Genomic DNA, 22,534 nt, shown 5'->3' on the forward strand with positions numbered 1-22,534 from the left:
CTGCCTGGTTTGGAGGGTAGGTCTTATGAGGAAAGGTTGAGGGAGCTAGGGCTGTTCTCTCTGGAGCGGAGGAGGCTGAGGGGAGACTTAATAGAGGTTTATAAAATGATGAAGGGGATTGATAGAGTGAATGTTCAAAGACTATTTCCTCGGGTGGATGGAGCTATTACAAGGGGGCATAACTATAGGGTTCATGGTGGGAGATATAGGAAGGATATCAGAGGTAGGTTCTTTACTCAGAGAGTGGTTGGGGTGTGGAATGGACTGCCTGCAGTGATAGTGGAGTCAGACACTTTAGGAACATTTAAGCGGTTATTGGATAGGCACATGGAGCACACCAGGATGATAGGGAGTGGGATAGCTTGATCTTGGTTTCAGATAAAGCTCGGCACAACATCGTGGGCCGAAGGACCTGTTCTGTGCTGTACTGTTCTATGTTCTATGTTGCTTTGTAGGATGTTATCGGTGCTGTGTTGTCTGTGACTAGTGTCCTATATTGCTGCTGGGGCAGTATAGTGGATATCATGCTCATTTTAATGGGCTAATGCGGTATCCTGGGGTTTTATGGACCTTTGGGGATTGCTGAGTGGAGTTTGACTGAGATTGATTGAAAGTTGATGTCTTGTGGCAAGGGACAGCTATGCTTCACAAAACAGCCCAGTTTTAGTTTCATTTCCCAGTTGCTATTAGAAGCTGGTGGAAGAAGACAGTGTCTCTCCTTCTCTCGCTTTCTCCAGAGGCTTTTTGAGAGTTCCAGGACTGGGAAGCCTCTGAGAGTTGATCCAACATTCAAAGGACTAATTCACTGTAAAATAAACTTTTAAAAAATATTGGGCGGCACAGTGGCACAGTGGTGAGCACTGCTGCCTCACAGCGCCAGGGACCCGGGTTTTCGATTCCCGGATTGGGTGACTGTCTGTGCAGAGTCTGCACATTCTCCCCCCGTGTCTGCGTGGGTTTCCTCCGGGTGCTCCGGTTTCCTCCCACTGTCTGAAAGGCTTGTTAGGTTGATTGGCCATGCTAAATTGCCTCTTAGTGTCCAGAGATGGTAGATTAAGTGCATTGGCCGTGCTAAATTCTCCCTCAGTGTACCCGAACAGGCGCCGGAGTGTGGCAACTAGGAGATTTTTAAAGTAACTTCAATGCAGCGTGAATGTAAGCCGACTTGTGACACTAATAAATAAACGTTGAAAAACATAAACACAGCATGTAATAAAAATCTGAAAAATCGGCATCATGTGAGTATACTTGCTTTCTGTGCTAAGTCTGGAGAAGAGTGTGTGTCTGTGGGATGGTGTTTGACTTGGAACAACAGAGATAGCTAGCTGTTAAGAGTTATACTGTGTCATGGTTAAATCTTGTAATTGGTAGAAGTTATTCTAATTCTTTTTGTTAAATTCCAACTGTGTCCTTAAGTAAACTTGGTTCGGTAAAAGCTCCCTCGTGGGTCACTTGAATCATACCTGGAGTGAAAAGCCTTATGCTCACCCTAATACCAAAATCAAAAGTAAAACTTAGGGGGGCTAATTTTACTGTTCTGTCTGCTACGGGAATCGGAGCAGGTGAGGGGCGGACCATGGAAAGGTTCGTCGATCTCAGGTGGGGATTTTCCAGTTTCAGGGTGAGCGTGGCTGGAAAATCCCACCCCATCGTCTAGGCTAACTTTGTAAAATGCCTCGGAGTTTCCTGTCTGGGTCTTAAGTTATACTTAAGATAACTCGGAAGAGGAAAGCTCTATCCCTCGACCTCTCCGGGATTCTTTCCTACAAGTTTTCCAATGTGGAGTATTGGCGGGGAGAATCGGATTGGGAATGTGGACAGGCGCCCGGAGGAGGCAGAGATCGCGGCTGGGAAGGGATACCGCACCACGCGGAGAGAGTGTTTGCCCCCACCCCCTACCTCAATTCGTTTGCCTTCCTCATCGAAGACCCCCATGGTCACCTCCACGTTCTTTGGTGTCTTTTTCTTGCCTTTGTCAAACTCGCCCTGGATCAGGGTGACGTAGATGTCGTTCCTGACATCCCCTGCCACGAGACAGAGAGAGAGAGGAATGTTATGCATCGCTGCCCAGCGCTCACCCTCCCGCCCTCCCCCACCCCACCCCACCCTTCCCCCCCCGCCCACCCCCCCGCCCCCCCCACCCCACCCTTCCCCCCCCCGCGCCCCCCCGCCCCCCCCACCCCACCCTTCCCCCCCCCGCCCCCCCCCGCCCACCCCCACCCCACCCTTCCCCCCCCCGCCCACCCCCCCGCCCCCCCCACCCCCCCCCCACACCCCCCCACACCCACCCCCCCCCCACACCCACCCCCCCACACCCACCCCCCCCCCACACCCACCCCCCCCCCACACCCACCCCCCCCACACCCACCCCCCCCACCCTTCCCCCCCGCACCGTAAACCGACAGCCCACGCCTCGGCCCGCGACTTACCGGGAAGGACAATCTCCGGGAATCCCATTTTCCGGGCCACGGCCGTGGATCTGTCAACGAGGTGAGGGAAATCCTTGTGGACCTGCTTCATGTCCCCAGGTAGTAACTTCATGGAGACCCATAACCCTGGGTGAATGTGGGAGGAAATGCAACAACATTAGGCCACCGTTTCCCGAGATGGTTTAGAGTCATAGAGTCAGAGAGGTTTACAGCATGGAAACAGGCCCTTCGGCCCAACTTGTCCATGCCAGCCCTTTTTTTTAACCACTCAGCTAGTCCCAATTGCCCGCGTTTGGCCCATATTCCTCTATACCCATCGCACCCAGGTAACTGTCTAAACGCTTTTTAAAAGACAAAATTGTACCCGCCTCTACTACTACCTCTGGCAGCTCGTTCCAGACACTCACCACCCTCTGTGAAAAAACTGCCCCTCTGGACACTTTTGTATCTCTCCCCTCTCACCTTAAACCTATGCCCTCTAGTTTTAGACTCCCCTACCTTTGGGAAAAGATATTGACTATCTAGCTGATCTATACCCCTCATTATTTTATAGACCTCTATAAGATCACCCCTCAGCCTCCTACGCTCCAGAGAAAAAGGTCCCAGTCTATCCAGCCTCTCCTTATAACTCAAACCATCAAGTCCCAGTTTTATTTGATTTATTATTGTCACATGTACTGGGATACAGTGAAAAGTATTGTTTGATTTATTATTGTCACATGTACTGGGATACAGTGAAAAGTATTGTTTGAATTATTGTCACATGTACTGGGATTCAGTGAAAAGTATTGTTTGATTTATTATTGTCACATGTACTGGGATACAGTGAAAAGTATTGTTTGAATTATTGTCACATGTACTGGGATTCAGTGAAAAGTATTGTTTGATTTATTATTGTCACATGTATTGGGATACAGGGAAAAGTATTGTTTCTTGAGTGCTATACAGACAAAGCATACTGTTCATAGAGTACATAGGGGAGAAGGAAAGGAGAGAGAGTGCAGAATGTAGTGTTACAGTCATAGCTAGGGTGTAGAGAAAGATCAGCTTAATATAAGGTAGGTCCAGTCAAAAGTCTGACAGCAGCAGGGAAGAAGCTGTTTTTGAGTCGGTTGGTCCATGTCCTCAGAATTTTGTATCTTTTTCCCGAAGGAAGAAGGTGGAAGAGAGAATATCTGGGGTGCGTGGGGTCCTTAATTATGCTGAGTCCCGAGGCAGCGTGAAGTGTAGACAGAGTCAATGGATGGGAGGCTGGTTTGCGTGATGGACTGGGCTACGGTCATGACCCTTTATAGTTTCTTGCGGTCTTGGGCAGAGCAGGAGCCATACCAAGCTGTGATACAACCTGAAAGAATGCTTTCTATGGTGCATCTGCAAAAGTTGGTGGGAGTCGTAGCGGACGTGCCGAATTGTTTTTGAAATTGGAAACAATCAATTTAAAAAAGGCATTTGAATAGCAGCAGCCTATCAGATTTGAATTTGATGTTTTTGATAACCTGCAAACCAATCCTGTCGTGTGGATTTTTGGTGTGTCATCAGGGGTACAAGAGACACAACTCCCAGCTCCAGAGAAAGAGACGGTCACTGCCTCTGCTGGCAATCATATCTGGTACAGTTCACAGCTTGAGAGAGAGAGAATAAAACACAGCCAGTGTAACAGCCACAGTTATGTCTTAAAAGAAAGCTTAATCTCAATCGTAAAGGTACCAACAGATGATAGTGGAAACAGATGAGAGCAAAGAAGACTCCGGAAGGTGACAAACCTGGTTGAAATTTGAGAGTCACAAAAAATTCTGTTTTTTTTTGTTAAAAAGTGGGAATTGCTTTTTTTATCTAAACAGTGTTCCATTAGAATAGTGTCTTATTCAGTGTGTTAATATTTAGTTAACCTGTTCATTGTTAGTTAGATAAATAAAGTGTTATTTGTTGCATTTACAGAGAGAATCTCAGGTAATTATGTTGATTTAACAACTTGTGCAGATATTATCCCTTCTCCCACACGCTCTTTAACAGATTATGAAGAGGAGTAACTTATCTTTGAGTGGCTGAGGGTGAGATCTCAGGGAGGTTATCCATCTTCCCCTTCGTAACACTGGGAACAAAGTTTCTTCCTCACCCACCCCTCCCTCCACTCCCACGAGAGTATCTCTGACCCGAACCCTGAACCAGGTGCCCCACCCCAATTTGCCCCCTCCAGAATCCAATTAGTGTGGTCGGAATTTTGCCCCGTGTGAGTTTTCGCCCACTGCCCAATTCTCTACCCGTCGCTGCTGAATGACGTGGGCGATGATGTGCCCGCATGTTGGCACTGCTGCCCCCACCGCCGTCCCTCCCTCCAGAGCCGCTGGGCAGCCTACCTTGCCCCTTGTGGTTGACTTCCTTGGCGGCGATGACCTTGTTGAAGACCGAGGTGAGGGGCTCATTCTCGCCAATCACCCGTGACGTCAGCAGAGGCGACATGATCAGTTGCCGTTGGCGAATGTAGGTCTCCATGGCAATCCTGGGGGAGAAACGAACACAGGGAGAATCATTCGGGAGGGTGAGAGGGGAGGGGGAGCGGGGGAACCTCCTCCCACTTCCCAAAGTGCGGCGCCCAGATCTAGACCCACAGCAATCACAATATCCAATCTATGTCATGCTAAATTGCCCCTTAGTGTCCAAAGATGTGCAGGTTAGGTGGATTGGCCATGCTAAATTGCTCCTTAGTGTCCAAAGATGTGTAGGTTAGGTGGATTGGCCATGCTAAATTGCCTCTTAGTGTCCAAAGATGTGTAGGTTAGGTGGATTGGCCATGCTAAATTGCCCCTTAGTGTCCAAAGATGTGCGGTTTAGGTGGATTGGCCATGCTAAATTGCCTCTTAGTGTCCAAAGATGTGCGGTTTAGGTGGATTGGCCATGCTAAATTGCCCCTTAGTGTCCAAAGAGTGCAGGTTAGGTGGATTGGCCGTGCTAAATTGCCCCTTAGTGTCCAAAGATGTGCAGGTTAGGTGGATTAACCATGCTAAATTGCCCCTTAGTGTCCAAAGATGTGCAGGTTAGGGGGATTGGCCATGCTAAATTGCCCCTTGGTGTACAAAGATGTGTAGATTATGGGGATTGGCCATGCTAAATTGCCCCTTAGTGTCCAAAGATCTGTAGGTTAAGCCCATCCCTCTTCTGATGAAGCAACATCTCAACACTCTGCCCATTCCCTTCTTTCCAATTCCCCTTTGGACCCCGGTTGGGCTCCCAGCTTCCCCCACTCCCTGTTCCCCAGAGAAATGGACCAATGATTGGATAGATACCAGGCTTGAGATGAACCAATGGTTGAAGCGAAACTGAGTGGTTTGAGAAACGGGCCAATGATTGAAGAGAGTATAGCATTCCTACAGTGCAACAGGAGGCCATTCGGCCCATCGAGCCTGCACTGACTCTCCGACAGAGCATCTTACTCAGGTCCAATCCCCGTAATCCCAAACATTTGCTTCACTAACTCCACCTAACCCGCACATCTTTGGACACTAAGGGGCAATTTAGCATGGCCAATCCCCCTAACCTACACACCTTGGGACACTAAGGGGCAATTTAGCATGGCCAATCCACCTAACCTGCACACCTTGGGACACTAAGGGGCAATTTAGCATGGCCAATCCACCTAACCTGCACATCTTTGGAGTGTGGGAGGGAACTGGAGCCCCCGGAGGAAACCCACGCAGACACGGGGAGAACGTGCAAACTCCACACAGACAGTGACCCGAAGCTGGAATCGAACCCGGGTCCCTGGCGCTAGGAGGCAGCAGTGCCAACCACTGTGCCGCCTACTGAGTGTTTTGAAAAATTGAAGAGATCTTGAGCTTGAATACTGCTGAGAGGCAAATTGCCTCAGCTTTCACGTTGTCTGGAACTGCTCTGTGCAAACAAAAGGAACATGTCCAAGATTTGCACCTTTTCTTAATTATAGGGAAGTTGGGGGGGCAGGCGGTGGGGGTGGGGTATAGTTGCTTTCTCCATGGCAACAGCTCGGCCAATCAATCAACAGCTTTTCTTGTGTCGTACAAATTGTTCTGATAGTTTGAAATTTGGCATTCTGGCGTTTGTCCTGATGAGTGCCAGTTGAAAAACTTCGACAGCATTGTCAGCAGGAGGCTGAGCTCTTTCTTTGTTGAGGTAAGCAGCCGCCATACTCACTGTTGGAAAGGAATAAAGTGCTGCTTCTCCTCATCATCACTCCGGCTGCCAATCATGTCGGTGATGTCCATCACTTTGGAGAGAGAAAGAGAGAGAGAGAGGAAAAGATTAGATCATAAGACGATAAGATATAGGAGCAGAATGAGGCCACTCGGCCCATCGAGTCTGCCCTGCCATTCAATCATGCCTGATATTTTTCTCATCCCCATTCTCCTGCCTTTATGAGATTAATCAAGCCAGCTATCAGCTGCAAGGTTTGGAGGCAGTGGGCGGAGGTGCAGTGAGATACGACTCATGCCCTGAACACGATCAAGTGCACGCACATGTGTGCGCGTGTGCGTAACCACCAGCACAGTAGGGCAGTGATTTAACACAAAAATCCAGTCCCAGAGAATTGAGCGCTCCCAATGCAGCGCCAAGGGAGTGCTGCACTGTCAGAGGTGCCATTTACCAGCTCCACCAGGCATATAAAATTCTGTGGTGCTGTCCCAAGAAAGTGTTACTCCCACCGCCCCCCCCGCCTCCCCCCACCTCCCGCCGCCTCCCCCCCACCCCCTCCCGCCGCCTCCCCCCACCCCCCACCCCCTCCCCCCGCCTCCCCCACTCCCTCACCACCTCCCGCCTCCTCCCCCCCCCCGCCCCCCACCCCCCCACCGAGTGTAGCGGGGAATTTTTACCCCACATGTTGCGAAAACAAGGAATTGGGCCGTCGCTGTTTGTGGGATCTTGCTGTGCACAATTTGCCTGCCATGTTTCCAGCATCACAGTGGTGGCGACGCCTTGGAGGTGTTTCCTTGGCCATGAAGGGCTGGAGTTCCAATCTAAAGGTAGGCGCTATATAAGCGCAACTTTTCCACACAGCCCCCCTCGAAACTGCCTGAATCGCAACAGTTGGATTTTGGCGCGTGGGTGTTCCTTTCCAGAATTCCATCTTTTCCCGGGGAGGCTGACTCACTCGTGGAATGGTTCCACCGTCATGGGATAACCTCCAACCGGAGCCCACCCCACCCCAGGACGCCAGGCCTGGAGTGTCAAAGCGGGGGCGGTGTTTCATTCACACAGTCAGTCATTGGCTAAAGACACATCGACAGAGGATTCTGAAATGTGTTGCTTTTCAAATCAAAATTGTTCATTCCCACATATTGTTCGAGTGTTTGAGTGAAGTCACAAAGGAGAAAGAGAGAGAGAGAGAAAGAGAGAGGGGGAAATACAGAAAGTGACAGTGAAAGAGAGAGAGAGAGAGAATTAGAGACAGGAAGAGAGGAGATAAGTAGTGAGATGGAGAGAGAGAGAGAGAGAGAGAAAGAGAGAGAGAGAGAGAAATAGAGAGCAGGAGAGAGAGCGAATAGAGAGAGAGAGAGAGAGAGAACAGAGACGGAGAGAGATAGGAAGAGAGAGAGAGTGAGAAATAGGGAGAGAGAAACAAAGAGAGAAATAGGGAGGGGGAGAGAGGGAGAGAGAGAAGAGTGAGAAATAGGGAGAGAGAGAGAGGGAGAGAGAGAGAAATAGAGAGGGAGAGACACAGTAAACGAGAGAAAGAGAGAAAAATAGAAAGAGGGAGAGAGAGAGAAAGAGAGAGAGTGAGGGGGAGGTACAGAAAGAGACAGTGAAAGAGAGAGAGAGAGAATTAGAGACAGAAAGAGAGAAGGAAATAAATAGAGAGATGGAGAGAGAGAGAAAGAGAGAGAGAGAAATAGAGAGCAGGAGAGAGAGCGAATAGAGAGAGAGAGAGAGAACAGAGACGGAGAGAGATAGGAAGAGAGAGAGAGAGTGATAAATAGGGAGAGAGAGAGAAAGAGAGAAATAGGGAGAGGGAGAGAGGGAGAGAGAGAGAGAAATAGAGAGGGAGAGACACAGTAAACGAGAGAAAGAGAGAAAGAGAGAAAAATAGAGAGAGGGAGAGAGAGAGAAAGAGAGAGTGTGAGGGGGAGATACAGAAAGAGACAGTGAAAGAGAGAGAGAGGGAGAGAATTAGAGACAGGAAGAGAGAAGGAGATAAATAGAGAGATGGAGCGAGAGAGAGAGAGAAAGAGAGAGAGAGAAATAGAGAGCAGGAGAGAGAGCGAATAGAGAGAGAGAGAGAGAACAGAGACGGAGAGAGATAGGAAGAGAGAGAGGGAGAGAGAGAGTGAGAAGTAGGGAGAGAGAGAAAGAGAGAAATAGGGAGAGGGAGAGAGAGAGAAATAGAGAGGGAGAGACACAGTAAACGAGAGAAAGAGAGAAAAATAGAGAGAGGGAGAGAGAGAGAGAGAGAGAAAACAAAGAGGGAGAGAGAGAGAATAAAAGAGTGAGAGAGAGGAAAATAGAGAGAGGGAGGAAGAATGAGAGAGAGAGAAAGAAATAGAGAGAGGGAGAGAATGAGAGAGAGAAAGAGAAAAGTAGAGAGGGAGGGAGAGATAAACAAAGGGAAGGAAATAGAAAGAAAGAGAAAAAAAATCGCAAGAGGAAAACTGACAGGGATAGAGAAAGATCGAGAGAGGGAAAAGATAGAAAGAGAGAGGGAGAGAAAAAGAGAGGGAGAGAGAGTGAAAGAGAGAGAAAACTGAAAGGGAGAGAGAGAAAGATAAAGAGAGAAAAACTGAGAGAGAAACAGAGTGAGGAAGAGAGGGGGAGAAATGTAGAGAGAGAAAAACAGAGAGGGAGAGACAGAAACCGAGAGAGGAAGAGAGAAAGTGAGACAGAAAGAGGAAAATAAGGTGGAGAGAAGGAGAGAGAGAGAGAAAGAAACACAGAGAAAAAAATCTGAGGGAGAGATGGAGAAACTGGGAGAGAGAGAGGGAAAAAAATGAGAGAGACAGGAAGTGTCGCAAAGAGAGGGAGAGAGAGAGGGAGAGAGAAGGAGAGAGACAGACAAACGGTGACAGCTCTCCCCTGAGCTGGGAAAGCCTTGATACTGCCCGATTCTCTGTCTCCGGAGATAGTGTAACTGCCTCTCAGACACACACTACACACTGAGCACCTTTACCTGCCACTCCAAAAGGCCGTCGGAGGCCACAGGTGTGTTTCTTCCCTTCCTTCAACTCCATGTGACCCACGCGGACAATCTGGCAGACCAGGCTGATCTTCAGGCGGATCAGATCGCTGCTGCTGAGGTCCTTCCAGGAGAGAGGCAAGAGAGTTAGTGGGAGGGAGGGTTAATCCTTCCTTCAGGAAGACTGCATAGTGTGACGATACTGTGCCTTAAAGAAATATATTTTTGTCATGTTTCTTGTGCAGAATCTGTTTTAGCAGTTTTTGTTATTCTCAATACCGCGAGGTCTGTGTTGTTACTGCTGCAGCATAATTGCTCCTAATTGCTAGAATGTTTGTTTTAATCTGAACTAATGCTGTTCTATTGATCTTTGTGTTTTCCCATGGGGTGTTGCAGAGTAGTGCTTGATTGACAAGTAATGATTGGGTGGAGCTAGGCTTACACTGAGAAATCAAGCTCAGTTGCTGTTTGGGAGCTATAGAAAGAGGAAGTGGCTCTGAGTCTCTGTAGTCCAGAGACTGGGATCTGTCAGAGATTAGGTTTATTTCTCCGAAGTTCTGCTGTTTGACGATCTATCCTTCTCTGGAAACTGCTGTCTGGAACTCTATCGAGAGGTGTTAAAAGGCTGGAAATCTAGCATCCAAATGAGCGCATTGGTTTTTGGTGCTAACTGGTCCTGAACAAGGGATTTATCTCTATAAGATTACAATAGGAACAACAGAGATAGCTAGCTGTTAAGAATTATACTATGTCAGGTTTAAGCATTTTAATTGGTAAAACTTATGCTAATTCTTTTTGATATATTCAAACTGTGTCCTTAAATAAACTTGGTTTGGTAAAAACTCCCTAGTGGGTCACTTGAATCATACCTGGATTGAAACACCATATGCTCACAAAATCATACAAAGTTGGGGTCCAGAAAGAGACAGAGAATCTGGTGAACTGGTGCGATGATAATAATCACTCCCTCAATGTCGGTAAAATGAAGGAGATTGTCATCGACTTTAGGAAACGTAGTGGAGAACATGTCCCAGTCTACATCAACTGGGATGAAGTAGAAAGGGTCGAGAGCTTCAGGTTTTTAGGTGTCCAGATCACTAACAACCTGTCCTGGTCCCCCCCACACCGAGACTATAGTTAAGAAAGCCCACCAATGCCTCTACTTTCTCAGGAGACGAAGGAAATTTGGTATGTCAGCTACAACTTTCACCAACTTTTACAGATGCACCATAGAAAGCATTCTTTCTGGTTGTATCACAGCTTGGTCTGGCTCCTGCTCTGCCCAAGACCGCAAGGAACTACAAAAGGCCGTGAATGTAGCCCAATCCATCACACAAACCAGCCTCCCATCCATTGACTCTGTCTACACTTCCCGCTGCCTCGGAAAAGCAGCCAGCATAATCAAGGACCCCACACACCCCGGACATCTCTTCCACCTTCTTCCATCGGGAAAAAGATACAAAAGTCTGACGTCACGTACCAACCGACTCGAGAACAGCTTCTTCCCTGCTGCCGTCAGACTTTTGAATGGACCTACCTTACATTAAGTTGATCTTTCTCTACACCCTAGCTATGACTGTAACACTACATTCTGCACTCTCTTCTTTGTGTATTCTATGAATGATATGCTTTGTCTGTATAGCGCGCAAGAAACAATACTTTTCACATGTACATCCCAGTACATGTGACAATAATAAATCAAACAATACTTTTCACTGTATCCCAGTACGTGTGACAATAATAAATCAAACAATACTTTTCACTGTTAAGACTTCCCCCAACCCCCCGACTCACGGTGAAAAGTGCTTCCAGTTTGTTGATCCGGTCAATTTCCTTTGGCATTCCCGTCTTGCTCCAATGTACCAGGTAGTTCTCACTGGAAAACAAAACCCCAGTCATGGATTGCGACCCTTGGCACTGCCCTGTTAGATCCAAAAGGGTAAAATAATTGCAGGGGAGAGGGCGTGGGCCCTGGCGTTCGGGAGACAGTCTGGTGAGAGTGCTGGGACTTTGGCCAGGGGACGGGGTGGGGGGGGGGGGGGCGGTATCAGGAGGTGAGTTACCCACAAGTCTTGGCGAGACTTGGTACACCAATATCTGGGATACTCAGTGGTTGGGGGAGAAGGGGGAATTACTGAGTGTTATTCCCATCTGGGATTGTTTGAGCATCCTTACTGATCGAAGGCAGTGCTTGCCGGAGTAACCAAGCTTCCCCCCGCTGCTTTCCTGGGCTGAAGGCCCGAGGAGCGACCGTAGGCCCGAAAGCCTGCTCTAGAGTTTTGAGGGACTGGAGGGGGTGATCTGATTGAAAGATGTTTCCGAAGGGGCCTGGCAGGGTAGATGCTGGGAAGGTGGCACCCCCTCCTGCCACCAATTCCCCCCCCTCCTCCCCGCCCCCCCCACCCCCGCCGACCCCCACTTTCAGGGGAATTTAGAAGGTGGGAGGCTGGGGGGAAGGGCCAAGGATTCAGGTTAAGGGGTGGCCATTTTGGACTGAGATCGCTTCACTCTGGAGGAGAGTGGATCTTTGGGAGTTTTGGTCAGTCAGTGAGGATATTCCACGCACAGATGGATAGGTTTTCGGACACTCGGGGACGCAGGGATAGTACAGGGAGGTGAAAGTGAGGTCAGTGATGGACCTCTGACCTTGTTTAATAGTGAAGTAGGCTCGACGGGCTGAATGGCCTCTCGTGGCTCCTATCACTTAACGCTCTTACGATCGGGGCAGGAAGCAGAGTTGGATTGGAGAGAGGGGGAAAGAGAAAGAGAGAGAAAGAAAGAGCAAGAGATAGAGGAGAGAGAAAGAGAGAGAGGGAGAGAAAGTGAGAGAGAGATATAGAGAGAGAGTGAGAGAGAGAAAGAGAAAGAGAGTGAGAGGGAGAAAGAGAGAGAGAGCAAGGGAGAGTGAGAGAGTGAGTGAGAGTGAGAGAGAAAGAAAGAGAGAGAGAGGGAGAGAGAAAGAGAGAGAGCGAGGGAGAGTGAGTGAGAGAGAGAGAGAGAGAGAGGGAGAGAGAGAGAGGGAGAGAGAAAGAGTGGTAGAGGGAGAGTGAGAGGGACAGAGAGAAAGAGTGCGACAGAGAGAGTGAGAACAAGAGAAAGAGAGAAAGAGCAAGACAGAGCGCGCGAGTGGGAGAGGGAGAGTGCTAAAGAGAGAGAGAGAGACAGAGAGAGAGAGAGAGACAGAGAGAGAGAGAGACAGAGAGAGAGTGGAGAGAGAGTGGGAGAGAGTGAGAACGAGAGAGGCGAGAGAGAGAGAGAGAAAGAGAGAGAGAGAGCGGGAGAGAAGAGAGAGAGGGAGACAGCAGGAGAGAGAGAAAGAGAGAGACAGCAGGAGAGAGAGAAAGAGAGAGAGAGAGCGGGAGAGAGAGAGAGAGGAAGAGAGCAGGAGAGAGAGAGAGCGGGAGAGAGAGAGGGAGAGAGCGGGAGAGAGAGAGGAAGAGAGCGGGAGAGAGAGAGAAAGAGAGAGAGAGTGTGAGGGAGAGCAGGAGAGGGAGAGTGAGAGAGGGAGAGTGGGAGAGGCAGAGAGGGAGAGTGGGAAAGGGAGAGTGAGAGAGGGAGAGTGAGAGAGGGAGAGTGAGAGGGGGAGAGTGGGAGAGGGAGAGTGGGATAGGGAGAGTGGGAGAGCGGGAAGGAGAGGCAGAAGGAGAGGCAAAGGGAGAGGCAGAGGGAGAGGGAGAGGCAGAGGGAGAGGGAGAGGGAGAGGCAGAGGCAGAGGGAGAGGCAGAGGGAGAGGCAGAGGGAGAGGCAGAGGCAGAGGGAGAGGGAGAGGGAGAGGGAGAGGGAGAGGGAGAGGCAGAGGGAGAGGCAGAGGGAGAGGCAGAGGGAGAGGCAGAGGGAGAGGCAGAGGGAGAGGCAGAGGGAGAGGCAGAGGGAGAGGCAGAGGGAGAGGCAGAGGGAGAGGCAGAGGGAGAGGCAGAGGGAGAGGCAGAGGGAGAGGCAGAGGGAGAGGCAGAGGGAGGGTGTACCCAGTGGGTGGATCGGGGCGAGCGTACCTGATGAACTCGGACTGCACGGGGTCGTACAGAGACATGAGGAGTTCTGCGGCCTCACCGATGTGGCAGACAAAATTCTTCAGGTGAACGTACAGACTGTAGGTGTGGGTCGCGCAGAAAATCGACTGTCGCCGAACTTCCAAACTGTGAGTCCTAGACTGAACCAGAGAGAGAGGAGTGAGTTCCTGCTGATTACTGCCAACCTCACCTACTGTACTGAGGGAGTGCTGCACTGTCAGAGGGTCAGTGCTGAGGGAGTGCTGCACTGTCAGAGGGTCAGTACTGAGCGAGTGCCGCACTGTCAGAGGGTCAGTACTGAGGGAGTGCTGCACTGTCAGAGGGTCAGTACTGAGGGAGCGCTGCACTGTCAGAGGGTCAGTACTGAGGGAGTGCCGCACTGTCAGAGGGTCAGTGCTGAGGGAGTGCTGCACTGTCAGAGGGTCAGTACAGAGGGAGTGCTGCACTGTCAGAGGGTCAGTGCTGAGGGAGCGCTGCACTGTCAGAGGGTCAGTGCTGAGGGAGTGCTGCACTGTCAAAGGGTCAGTGCTGAGGGAGTGCCGCACTGTCAGAGGGTCAGTGCTGAGGGAGTGCTGCACTGTCAGAGGGTCAGTACTGAGGCAGTGCTGCACTGTCAGAGGGTCAGTACTGAGGGAGTGCTGCACTGTCAGAGGGTCAGTACTGAGGGAGTGCCGCACTGTCAGAGGGTCAGTGCTCAGGGAGTGCCGCACTGTCAGAGGGTCAGTACTGAGGGAGTGCCGCACTGTCAGAGGGTCAGTACTGAGGGAGTGCTGCACTGTCAGAGGGTCAGTACTGAGGGAGTGCTGCACTGTCAGAGGGTCAGTACTGAGGGAGTGCTGCACTGTCAGAGGGTCAGTACTGAGTGTTGTTGGAGCCGCACCCATCCAGGCAAGTGGGGAGTATTCCATCACACTCCTGACTTGTGTCCTTGTAGATGGTGGACAGGCTTTGGGGGAGTCAGGAGGTGAGTTACTCTCCGCAGGATTCCCAGCCTCTGACCTGCTCTGGGAGCCACAGTATTTATACGGCTGGGTCCAGCTCAGTTTCTGGTCAATGGAAACTCCCAGGATGTCGATAGTGGGGGGATTCAGCGATGGTGATGCCATGGAATGTCAAGAGGCAATGGTTACATCCTCTCTCAATGAAGATGGGCATTGCCTGACACTTGTGTGGCGCGAATCTTACTTTTCTTCCCTCTTTAATCGCTCTGTCAATCATTCCTCTTCTGCTGGCTATCCTGGGAGAGTCATGATGTGGAGATGCCGGCGTTGGGCTGGGGTGGGCACAGTAAGAAGTCTCACAGCACCAGGTTAAAGTCCAACAGGTTTATTTGGAATCACGAGCTTTCGGAGCGCTGCTCCTTCCTCAGGAGAGTAGGTTTCACAAACACGGCATATAGAGGCCAAGACACAATTGCAGGATGATGATTGGAACGGACACCGTGTGATAATCACCACACAGGAGTTGTTCCCTTCCAGTCGTGGAACACTTCAGCAGTCAAGGGCATTCAGCCCCCGATCTTCGGGTAAGCGTTCTCCAAGGCGGCCTTCACGACACACGACAACGCAGAGTCGGTGAGCAGAGACTGATAGCCAAGTTCCGCACACATGAGGACGGCCCCAACCGGGATCTTGGGTTCATGTCACACTCCGTGTAACCCCCACCATTTGGCCTGGAAAATTCTACTAACTGTCCCGGCTGGAGACAGTTCACACCTCTTTAACCTGTGATTAACCCTCTCTCCACTCGCACTGTCTGTACCTGGAAAGACTTGATTATCTGGAAAGACTCGCATTCCAACCATTATCCTGCAGTTGTGTCTTGGCCTATATATGCTGTGTTTGTGAACTTACCTCTCCGCTCACCTGAGGAAGAAGCAGCGCTCCGAAAGCTCGCGATTCCAGTTGGACTTTAACTTGGTGTTGTGAGACTATCCTTGGAGGAAAGTGGGAAGGAACGACTGCAAAGGGAGAAGACTAAAAGGAACATGACACCGAGGTGTCAAGATGGCCGCCACGGATGGTAATACTACCTTCTCCTCCTGGATCCTTTCATCGATTCCTCGCGACACCGCCTCGTGAGCTTTGAACAGGGTGATGGTGCTGGTGAGGTCCGGGTCCAGGATGTTGCCCTGTTCGTCCCTCACCACCAGGTCGAGTCCGAGTATCCTGAAAGGTCAAAGGTCGGCCAGATTAGCAACGCCAACAATGAGGGAAACGAACAAATTGCGGCGGGACCGATCCTTTTTAATTCGGTGACGCAAAACCCTCCAGGTATTGTGCGGGGTTGGCCAAGCCTTTGGCCTTCACACTCAGCCGGACAAATCCAAGAATACCAAATTTCAAAGGGAGCAAGAGGATTGGTTGGCCAGTCAATACTGATTGGTCGATTGGAGAATGCACATGTTCATGCGCAGTGACCTGTCCTCCCTCTGCAAGGCAAACGGATATCATAGAATCCCCACACTGCAGAAGGAGGCCATTCGGCCCATCAAATCAGCACCAACCCACTGATAGCACAGGTTACCCAGGCCGCATCCCGTAATTCTAAGTATTTATCCCATTAATCCTCCTTGCCCATGCATCCTGGTACACTAAGGGGCAATTTAGCATGGCCAATTCACTTAACCTGCACATCTTTGGACATTAAGGGCAATTTAGCATGGCCAATCCACCTAACCTGCACATCTTTGGACACTAAGGGGCAATTTAGCATGGCCAATTCACCTAACCCGCACATCTTTGGACACTAAGGGACAATTTAGCAGGGCCAATTCACTTAACCTGCACATCTTTAGATATTAAGGGCAATTTAGCATGGCCAATCCATCTAACCTACACATTTTCAGACTGTGGGAGGAAACTGGAGTGCCCGGAGGAAACCCACGCAGACACGGGGAGGAGGTAAAAACTTCGCACAGACAGTGACCCAAGGCCGGAATCGAACCCAGGTCCCTGGCGCTGTGAGGTAGCAGTGCTAACCACTGTGCCACCGTGCCGTCCCAATTATCCTGGTATTGCGCCATTTTTGACTTCGTAAAAGCGTGGTTGCGGGACGGGAGGGGACAATAGTTCCCTGCTGCATTCTCCATAGCAACGCCTCGACCAATCAAGAGTCCACCCCACGACCAATCAGCATTCTGTTCCCCTGCAGTCACTCCCTCGGAAATTTGGTATTCTTGTGTCTATCCAGGAAAGGTTTTTTTTCCCAGTAAGTATAGGGTAAAAGGGAAAGACTCTTAGTACAGTAGAGGATCAGAAGGACCTTGGGGTCCGTGTCCATAGGACTCTAAAATCGGCCCCGCAGGTGGAGGAGGTGGTTAAGAAGGCGTATGGTGTTCTGGCCTTTGTCAATCGAGGGATTGAGTTTAGGAGTCCGGGGATAATGATGCAGCTATATAAGACCCTCGTCAGACCCCACTTGGAGTACTGTGCTCAGTTCTGGTCGCCTCATTACAGGAAGGATGTGGAAAAGATTGAAAGGGTGCAGAGGCGATTTACAAGGATGTTGCCTGGATTGAGTGGCATGCCTTATGAGGATAGGCTGAGGGAGCTCGGTCTTTTCTCCTTGGAGAGATGTAGGATGAGAGGAGACCTAATAGAGGTGTATAAGATGTTGAGAGGCATAGATCGGGTGGACTCTCAGAGGCTTTTTCCCAGGGTGGAAATGGCTGCTATGAGAGGACACAGGTTTAAGGCGCTGGGGGGTAGGTACAGGGGAGATGTTAGGGGGAAGTTTTTCACACACAGGGTGGTGGGCGAGTGGAATCGGCTGCCGTCAGTGGTGGTGGAGGCAAACTCAATAGGGTCTTTTAAGAGACTCCTGGATGAGTACATGGGACTTAATAGGATGGAGGGTTATAGGTAGGCCTAAAAGGTAGGGATATGTTCGGCACAACTAGTGGGGCCGAAGGGCCTGTTTTGTGCTGTAGTTTTCTATGTTTCTAAAACCATCGCAATGTTGTGCGTGTGCTGACTCCTGAGGGCCATTCCTGTGTGGATGTCGCCCGCACGGATACGGGGGAAGTGTTTGCGATGGGGCCCTCACCTGTTTCCGTAGTCGATCTTGGCGATGACTTTCCTCTTCAGCTCCAGCAGTTCGTCCTTTGGGAGCGTGCCCGACAGGATCTGGGAGCGCCACTCGATGAGGTTGTTGGTCATCTGTTGCACGTGGTGGAACATCGCCTTGTTGTTTCTCTGCAGGGGAGAGACGGGGACAAGGCCTCAGCAACCGCACAGCGGGTCGCGCACTGCACGACGTTGCCACGACATCTTTCTCCCGGGCGCGGGACTCGAACCCACGACTGTCCCGACTCTGAAGCGAGCAGGCCACCGCCCGCTGAGCGAAGGCGCGAGCCTACGATCTCCATGGACCAGGAGAAGTTGGTACGCAGATGCAGCAAATGACCAGGAAGGCCAATTCAACATTGGCGCATATCAGAGCATCATGGGAATCCCAACAGCGCAGAAAGAGGCCATTCGGCCCATCGAGTCTGCACTGACCACAATCCCACCCAGGCCATATCCCCGGAACCCCAGATCCTTACCCTACTAATCCCCCTGACTCTAATGAGCACTTTCACATGGCCTATCCTCCCATTAAGTCAATTTAAATGCATGCAAATGCCTTTAAATGGCCGCTGCGCCCGTTTCGGACACGATCCCGATCGCGGCCATTTTCAGGCCTTGGTAAAGGGGAACTGGAGCGGAGGCGGGCGTGGATCGCGCTACTCACCTCACGCCCGACTTCACCAAGTTTTCGTGCCCGAAAACGGGTGCAACGCGATGGTAAAATCGGGCCCTAAACGGCAATTTAGTATGGCCAATCCACTTAACCTACGAATCTTTGGACACTAAGGGGCAATTTAGCATGGCCAATCCATCTAACCTGCACATCTTTCGGGTAATCTTAAAGAGGTCTATAAAATAATGAGGGGCACAGATCAGCTAGATAGTCAATATCTTTTCCCAAAGGTCGGGGAGCCTAAAACTAGAGGGCAGAGGTTTTAGGTGAGAGGGGAGAGATACAAAAGGGTCCATGGGGCAATTTTTTCACACAGAGGGTGGTGAGTGTCTGGATTGAGCTGCCAGAGGTAGACGTAGAGGCGGGTACAATTTTGTCTTTTAAAAAGCGTTTAGACAGTTACATGGGTAAGATGGATATAAAGGGATATGGGCCAAATGCGGGCAACTGGGACTAGCTTTGTGGTTGAAAAAAAGGGGCATCATGGACAAGTTGGGCCGAAGGGCCTGTTTCCATGCTGTAAACCTCTATGACTCCAAGACTATTTAGACACTAAAGGGCAATTTAGCATGGCCAATCCACCTAACCTGCACATCTTTGGACACTAAGGGACAATTTAGCATGGCCAATCCACCTAACCTGCACATCTTTGGACACTAAGGGACAATTTAGCATGGCCAATCCACCTAACCTGCACATCTTTGGACACTAAGGGACAATTTAGCATGGCCAATCCACCTAACCTGCACATCTTTGGACACTAAGGGACAATTTAGCATGGCCAATCCCCCTAACCTGCACATCTTTGGACACTAAGGGGCAATTTAGCATGGCCAATCCACCTAACCTGCACATCTTTGGACATTGAGGGACAATTTAGCATGGCCAATCCACCTAACCTGCACATCTTTGGACACTAAGGGACAATTTAGCATGGCCAATCCACCTAACCTGCACATCTTTGGACACTAAGGGACAATTTAGCATGGCCAATCCCCCTAACCTGCACATCTTTGGACACTAAGGGGCAATTTAGCATGGCCAATCCACCTAACCTGCACATCTTTGGACACTAAGGGACAATTTAGCATGGCCAATCCGCCTAACCTGCACATCTTTGGACACTAAGGGGCAATTTAGCATGGCCAATCCACCTAACCTGCACATCTTTGGACACTAAGGGACAATTTAGCATGGCCAATCCACCTAACCTGCACATCTTTGGACACGAAGGGGCAATTTAGCATGGCCAATCCACCTAACCTGCACATCTTTGGACACGAAGGGGCAATTTAGCATGGCCAATCCACCTAACCTGCACATCTTTGGACACGAAGGGGCAATTTAGCACGGCCAATCCACCTAACCTGCACATCTTTGGACACTAAGGGACAATTTAGCATGGCCAATCCCCCTAACCTGCACATCTTTGGACACTAAGGGGCAATTTAGCATGGCCAATCCACCTAACCTGCACATCTTTGGACACTAAGGGACAATTTAGCATGGCCAATCCGCCTAACCTGCACATCTTTGGACACTAAGGGGCAATTTAGCATGGCCAATCCACCTAACCTGCACATCTTTGGACACTAAGGGACAATTTAGCATGGCCAATCCACCTAACCTGCACATCTTTGGACACGAAGGGGCAATTTAGCATGGCCAATCCACCTAACCTGCACATCTTTGGACACTAAGGGGCAATTTAGCATGGCCAATCCACCTAACCTGCACATCTTTGGACACGAAGGGGCAATTTAGCACGGCCAATCCACCTAACCTGCACATCTTTGGACACTAAGGGGCAATTTAGCATGGCCAATCCACCTAACCCACACATCTTTGGACTCTGGGAGGAAACCGGAACACCCAGAGGAAACACAGGCAGACACGGGAAGAACGTACAGACTCCACCACGGACAGTCCCCCAAGGCTGGAATCGAGCCTGGGCCCCTGGCGCTGTGCAGACGCTACGACAACGGATGAATGAACACCGCTCGACAATCACCAGGCAAAACTATTCTCTTCCTGTGGGGGAGCACTTCAGCAGTCACGGGCATTCAGCCTTGGATCTTCAGGTAAGCGTTCTCCAAGGCGGCCTTCACGACACACGACAGCGCAGAGTGGCTGAGCAGAAACTGATAGCCAAGTTCCGCACACATGAGGACGGCCTAAACCGGGATGTTGGATTTATGTCACATTATCAGTAACCCCCACAGCTTGCCTCCTGGGCTTGTAGAATCTCACTAGCTGTTCTGTCTGGAGACAATACACATCTCTTTAACCTGTGTTGAATGCTCCCTCCACCCACATTGTCTGTACGTTTAAGACCTGGCTGGCTGTAGAGATTTGCATTCTAATCAGTATTCTGTAACTTGATTTCTGTGTCTCCGTGCACTGTTGGAGAACAGATATCCACTCCATCTGACGAAGGAGCTGTGCTCTGAAAGCGAATGGCATTTGCTACCAAATAAACCTGTTGGACTTTAACCTGGTGTTGTGAGACTTCTTACTGTGAGGCAGCAGTGCTAACTGTGCCGCCTTTGCGGTTTTGTTGGGAGTTGTACAGGGCCTCTGATAGACCATATCTGGAGAAACATGTCCAGTTTTGGTCTCCTTAATTAAGGATAGAATTGCAATGAAAGTAGATCCTGGTATTCCTGGGATCTTACCTTTCGAGGAAAGCTCGAGTAGGTTGGGCTTACCATTGGGAGTTTTGAAAAATGAGAGGGGATCTTAGTGAAGCATATCAGATTCCGGATACAATCCGGGTTGAGTTAAGAGAGATTTCCGATCGACAAGAGAGTGAAGGAGTTATGGGGCAGTAAAGTGGGGTTGAGTCCTCAATCAGATTATTCATGATCTTATTGACTCAGAGGGGCCGAATGGCCTACTCCTGATCCCTGTGATGACTCCTAGGTTTCACAATGCCACCTTGGTGGGGGGAGTGACCAGGAATGATCAAATCCTGGATATTTCCTGTTCAAATACAGCACCAGGGCGTGGATTTTTTCTTTTCTTTGTAGGCCCGAAATAAAGGGTTTGACAAAGGCTGAAGTGGTGTCAAAGACAATAAACTTCCGTGCCGGCCTCGGGTTACAGAATTTGATAATAACATGCCTGAAAAGACCAGGACTTGTCTCAACATGTCCAGGAGAGAGAGGGAGGCGTGTGGGCATTCAGGACTGGGATAAAAACTAGAAGCCTGCTTTTGAGGCCTGATCTTATTGTCTGGTGTCTGCTAACTAACAATTATGGGATCAGGTCACGCTGAGGATAACTCTTGGGCCGTCTACACTTTCCAAGCGCTGGGTTCCCTCAGGCTACGTGAAGGAAAGAAGGCCCTAAAGCAGCCTTCCCTCGCTGGGGAAGGAGGGTGGCGGCCATTTTGTCAGTCACATTGGCAGCAATGAAAAAGTGACCCACGGTTAATTTCCTATCGCACCCCCCCCCCACCCCCCCCACCACCCCTACCTCCCCCTCACCCACGTCCATCCTAAAGTGCTTTGCGGCCAATTGTGAGGTTATTTTAAAGTATTGGAATGCTGGGAAGGTGGGCTGGTGCACAGCAAGATCCCACAGACAGCAACTTGACAATGTCGTGACCATCTGTGTGTGTTTTTTATTCATATTTTATTTTGACAATGGGATAATAGGGATAAATACTGGCCAGGATCCTTGGGGAAGAGGCTGTGGGGGGAGGAGGGGGCCGGGGGGGCGGGGGGGGGGGCATTGGAGCTTGGGGGAGGGGTGGTGGAGGGGTCACCTGCTGAAACAATGCAGGTTAGGTGGATTGGCCATGCGATATTGCCCCTTAGTGTTCAATGATGTGCAGGTTAGGTGGATTGGCCATGCTAAATTGCCCCTTAGTGTCTAAAGATGTGCAGGTTAGGTGGATTGGCCATGCTAAATTGCCCCTTAGTGTCCAAAGATGTGCAGGTCAGGTGGATTGGCCATGCTAAATTGCCCCTTAGTGTCCAAAGGTGTGCAGATTAGGTGGATTGGCCATGCTAAATTGCCCCTTAGTGTCCAATGATGTGCAGGTTAGGGGGATTGGCCATGCTAAATTGTCCCTTCGTGTCCAAAGACGTGCGGGTTAGGTGTATTGGTAAATGTGTGGGGTTGTGGGGATAGGGCCTGTGTAAGATACTCTGTTAGAGAATCGGTGCAGTACCAATGGGCCAAATGGTCTCTTCTACATTGTAAGGATT

At 50.2% G+C, this 22,534-nt stretch overlaps 1 protein-coding gene across 3 annotated transcripts in view; it reads right to left on the reverse strand.

Moving 5' to 3' along the window:
* Positions 1-22,534, reverse strand: part of dock5 (dedicator of cytokinesis 5) — a 293,002-nt gene that overhangs the window by 92,338 nt on the left and 178,130 nt on the right. For 2 of the 3 annotated variants that reach the window (XR_013500554.1, XM_078239223.1), the window contains 9 exons: positions 17,625-17,773; positions 15,610-15,745; positions 13,560-13,717; positions 11,362-11,443; positions 9,562-9,691; positions 6,597-6,669; positions 4,787-4,929; positions 2,430-2,555; positions 1,900-2,024 (listed from right to left, as the gene is read on the reverse strand). Coding sequence is in view for 2 of the 3 variants with exons in the window: in XM_078239223.1 (XP_078095349.1) it covers positions 1,900-2,024; positions 2,430-2,555; positions 4,787-4,929; positions 6,597-6,669; positions 9,562-9,691; positions 11,362-11,443; positions 13,560-13,717; positions 15,610-15,745; positions 17,625-17,773 (1,122 nt within the window). In the remaining variant the exon portion in view is untranslated. Of the gene's footprint in view, positions 1-1,899; positions 2,025-2,429; positions 2,556-4,786; positions 4,930-6,596; positions 6,670-9,561; positions 9,692-11,361; positions 11,444-13,559; positions 13,718-15,609; positions 15,746-17,624; positions 17,774-22,534 lie in introns of those variants that run through there. The other variant, XM_078239224.1, reaches the window with a different exon arrangement.

This window comes from Mustelus asterias, chromosome 22 (assembly GCF_964213995.1).
Source record: "Mustelus asterias chromosome 22, sMusAst1.hap1.1, whole genome shotgun sequence".
NCBI classification, from domain to species: domain Eukaryota; kingdom Metazoa; phylum Chordata; class Chondrichthyes; order Carcharhiniformes; family Triakidae; genus Mustelus; species Mustelus asterias.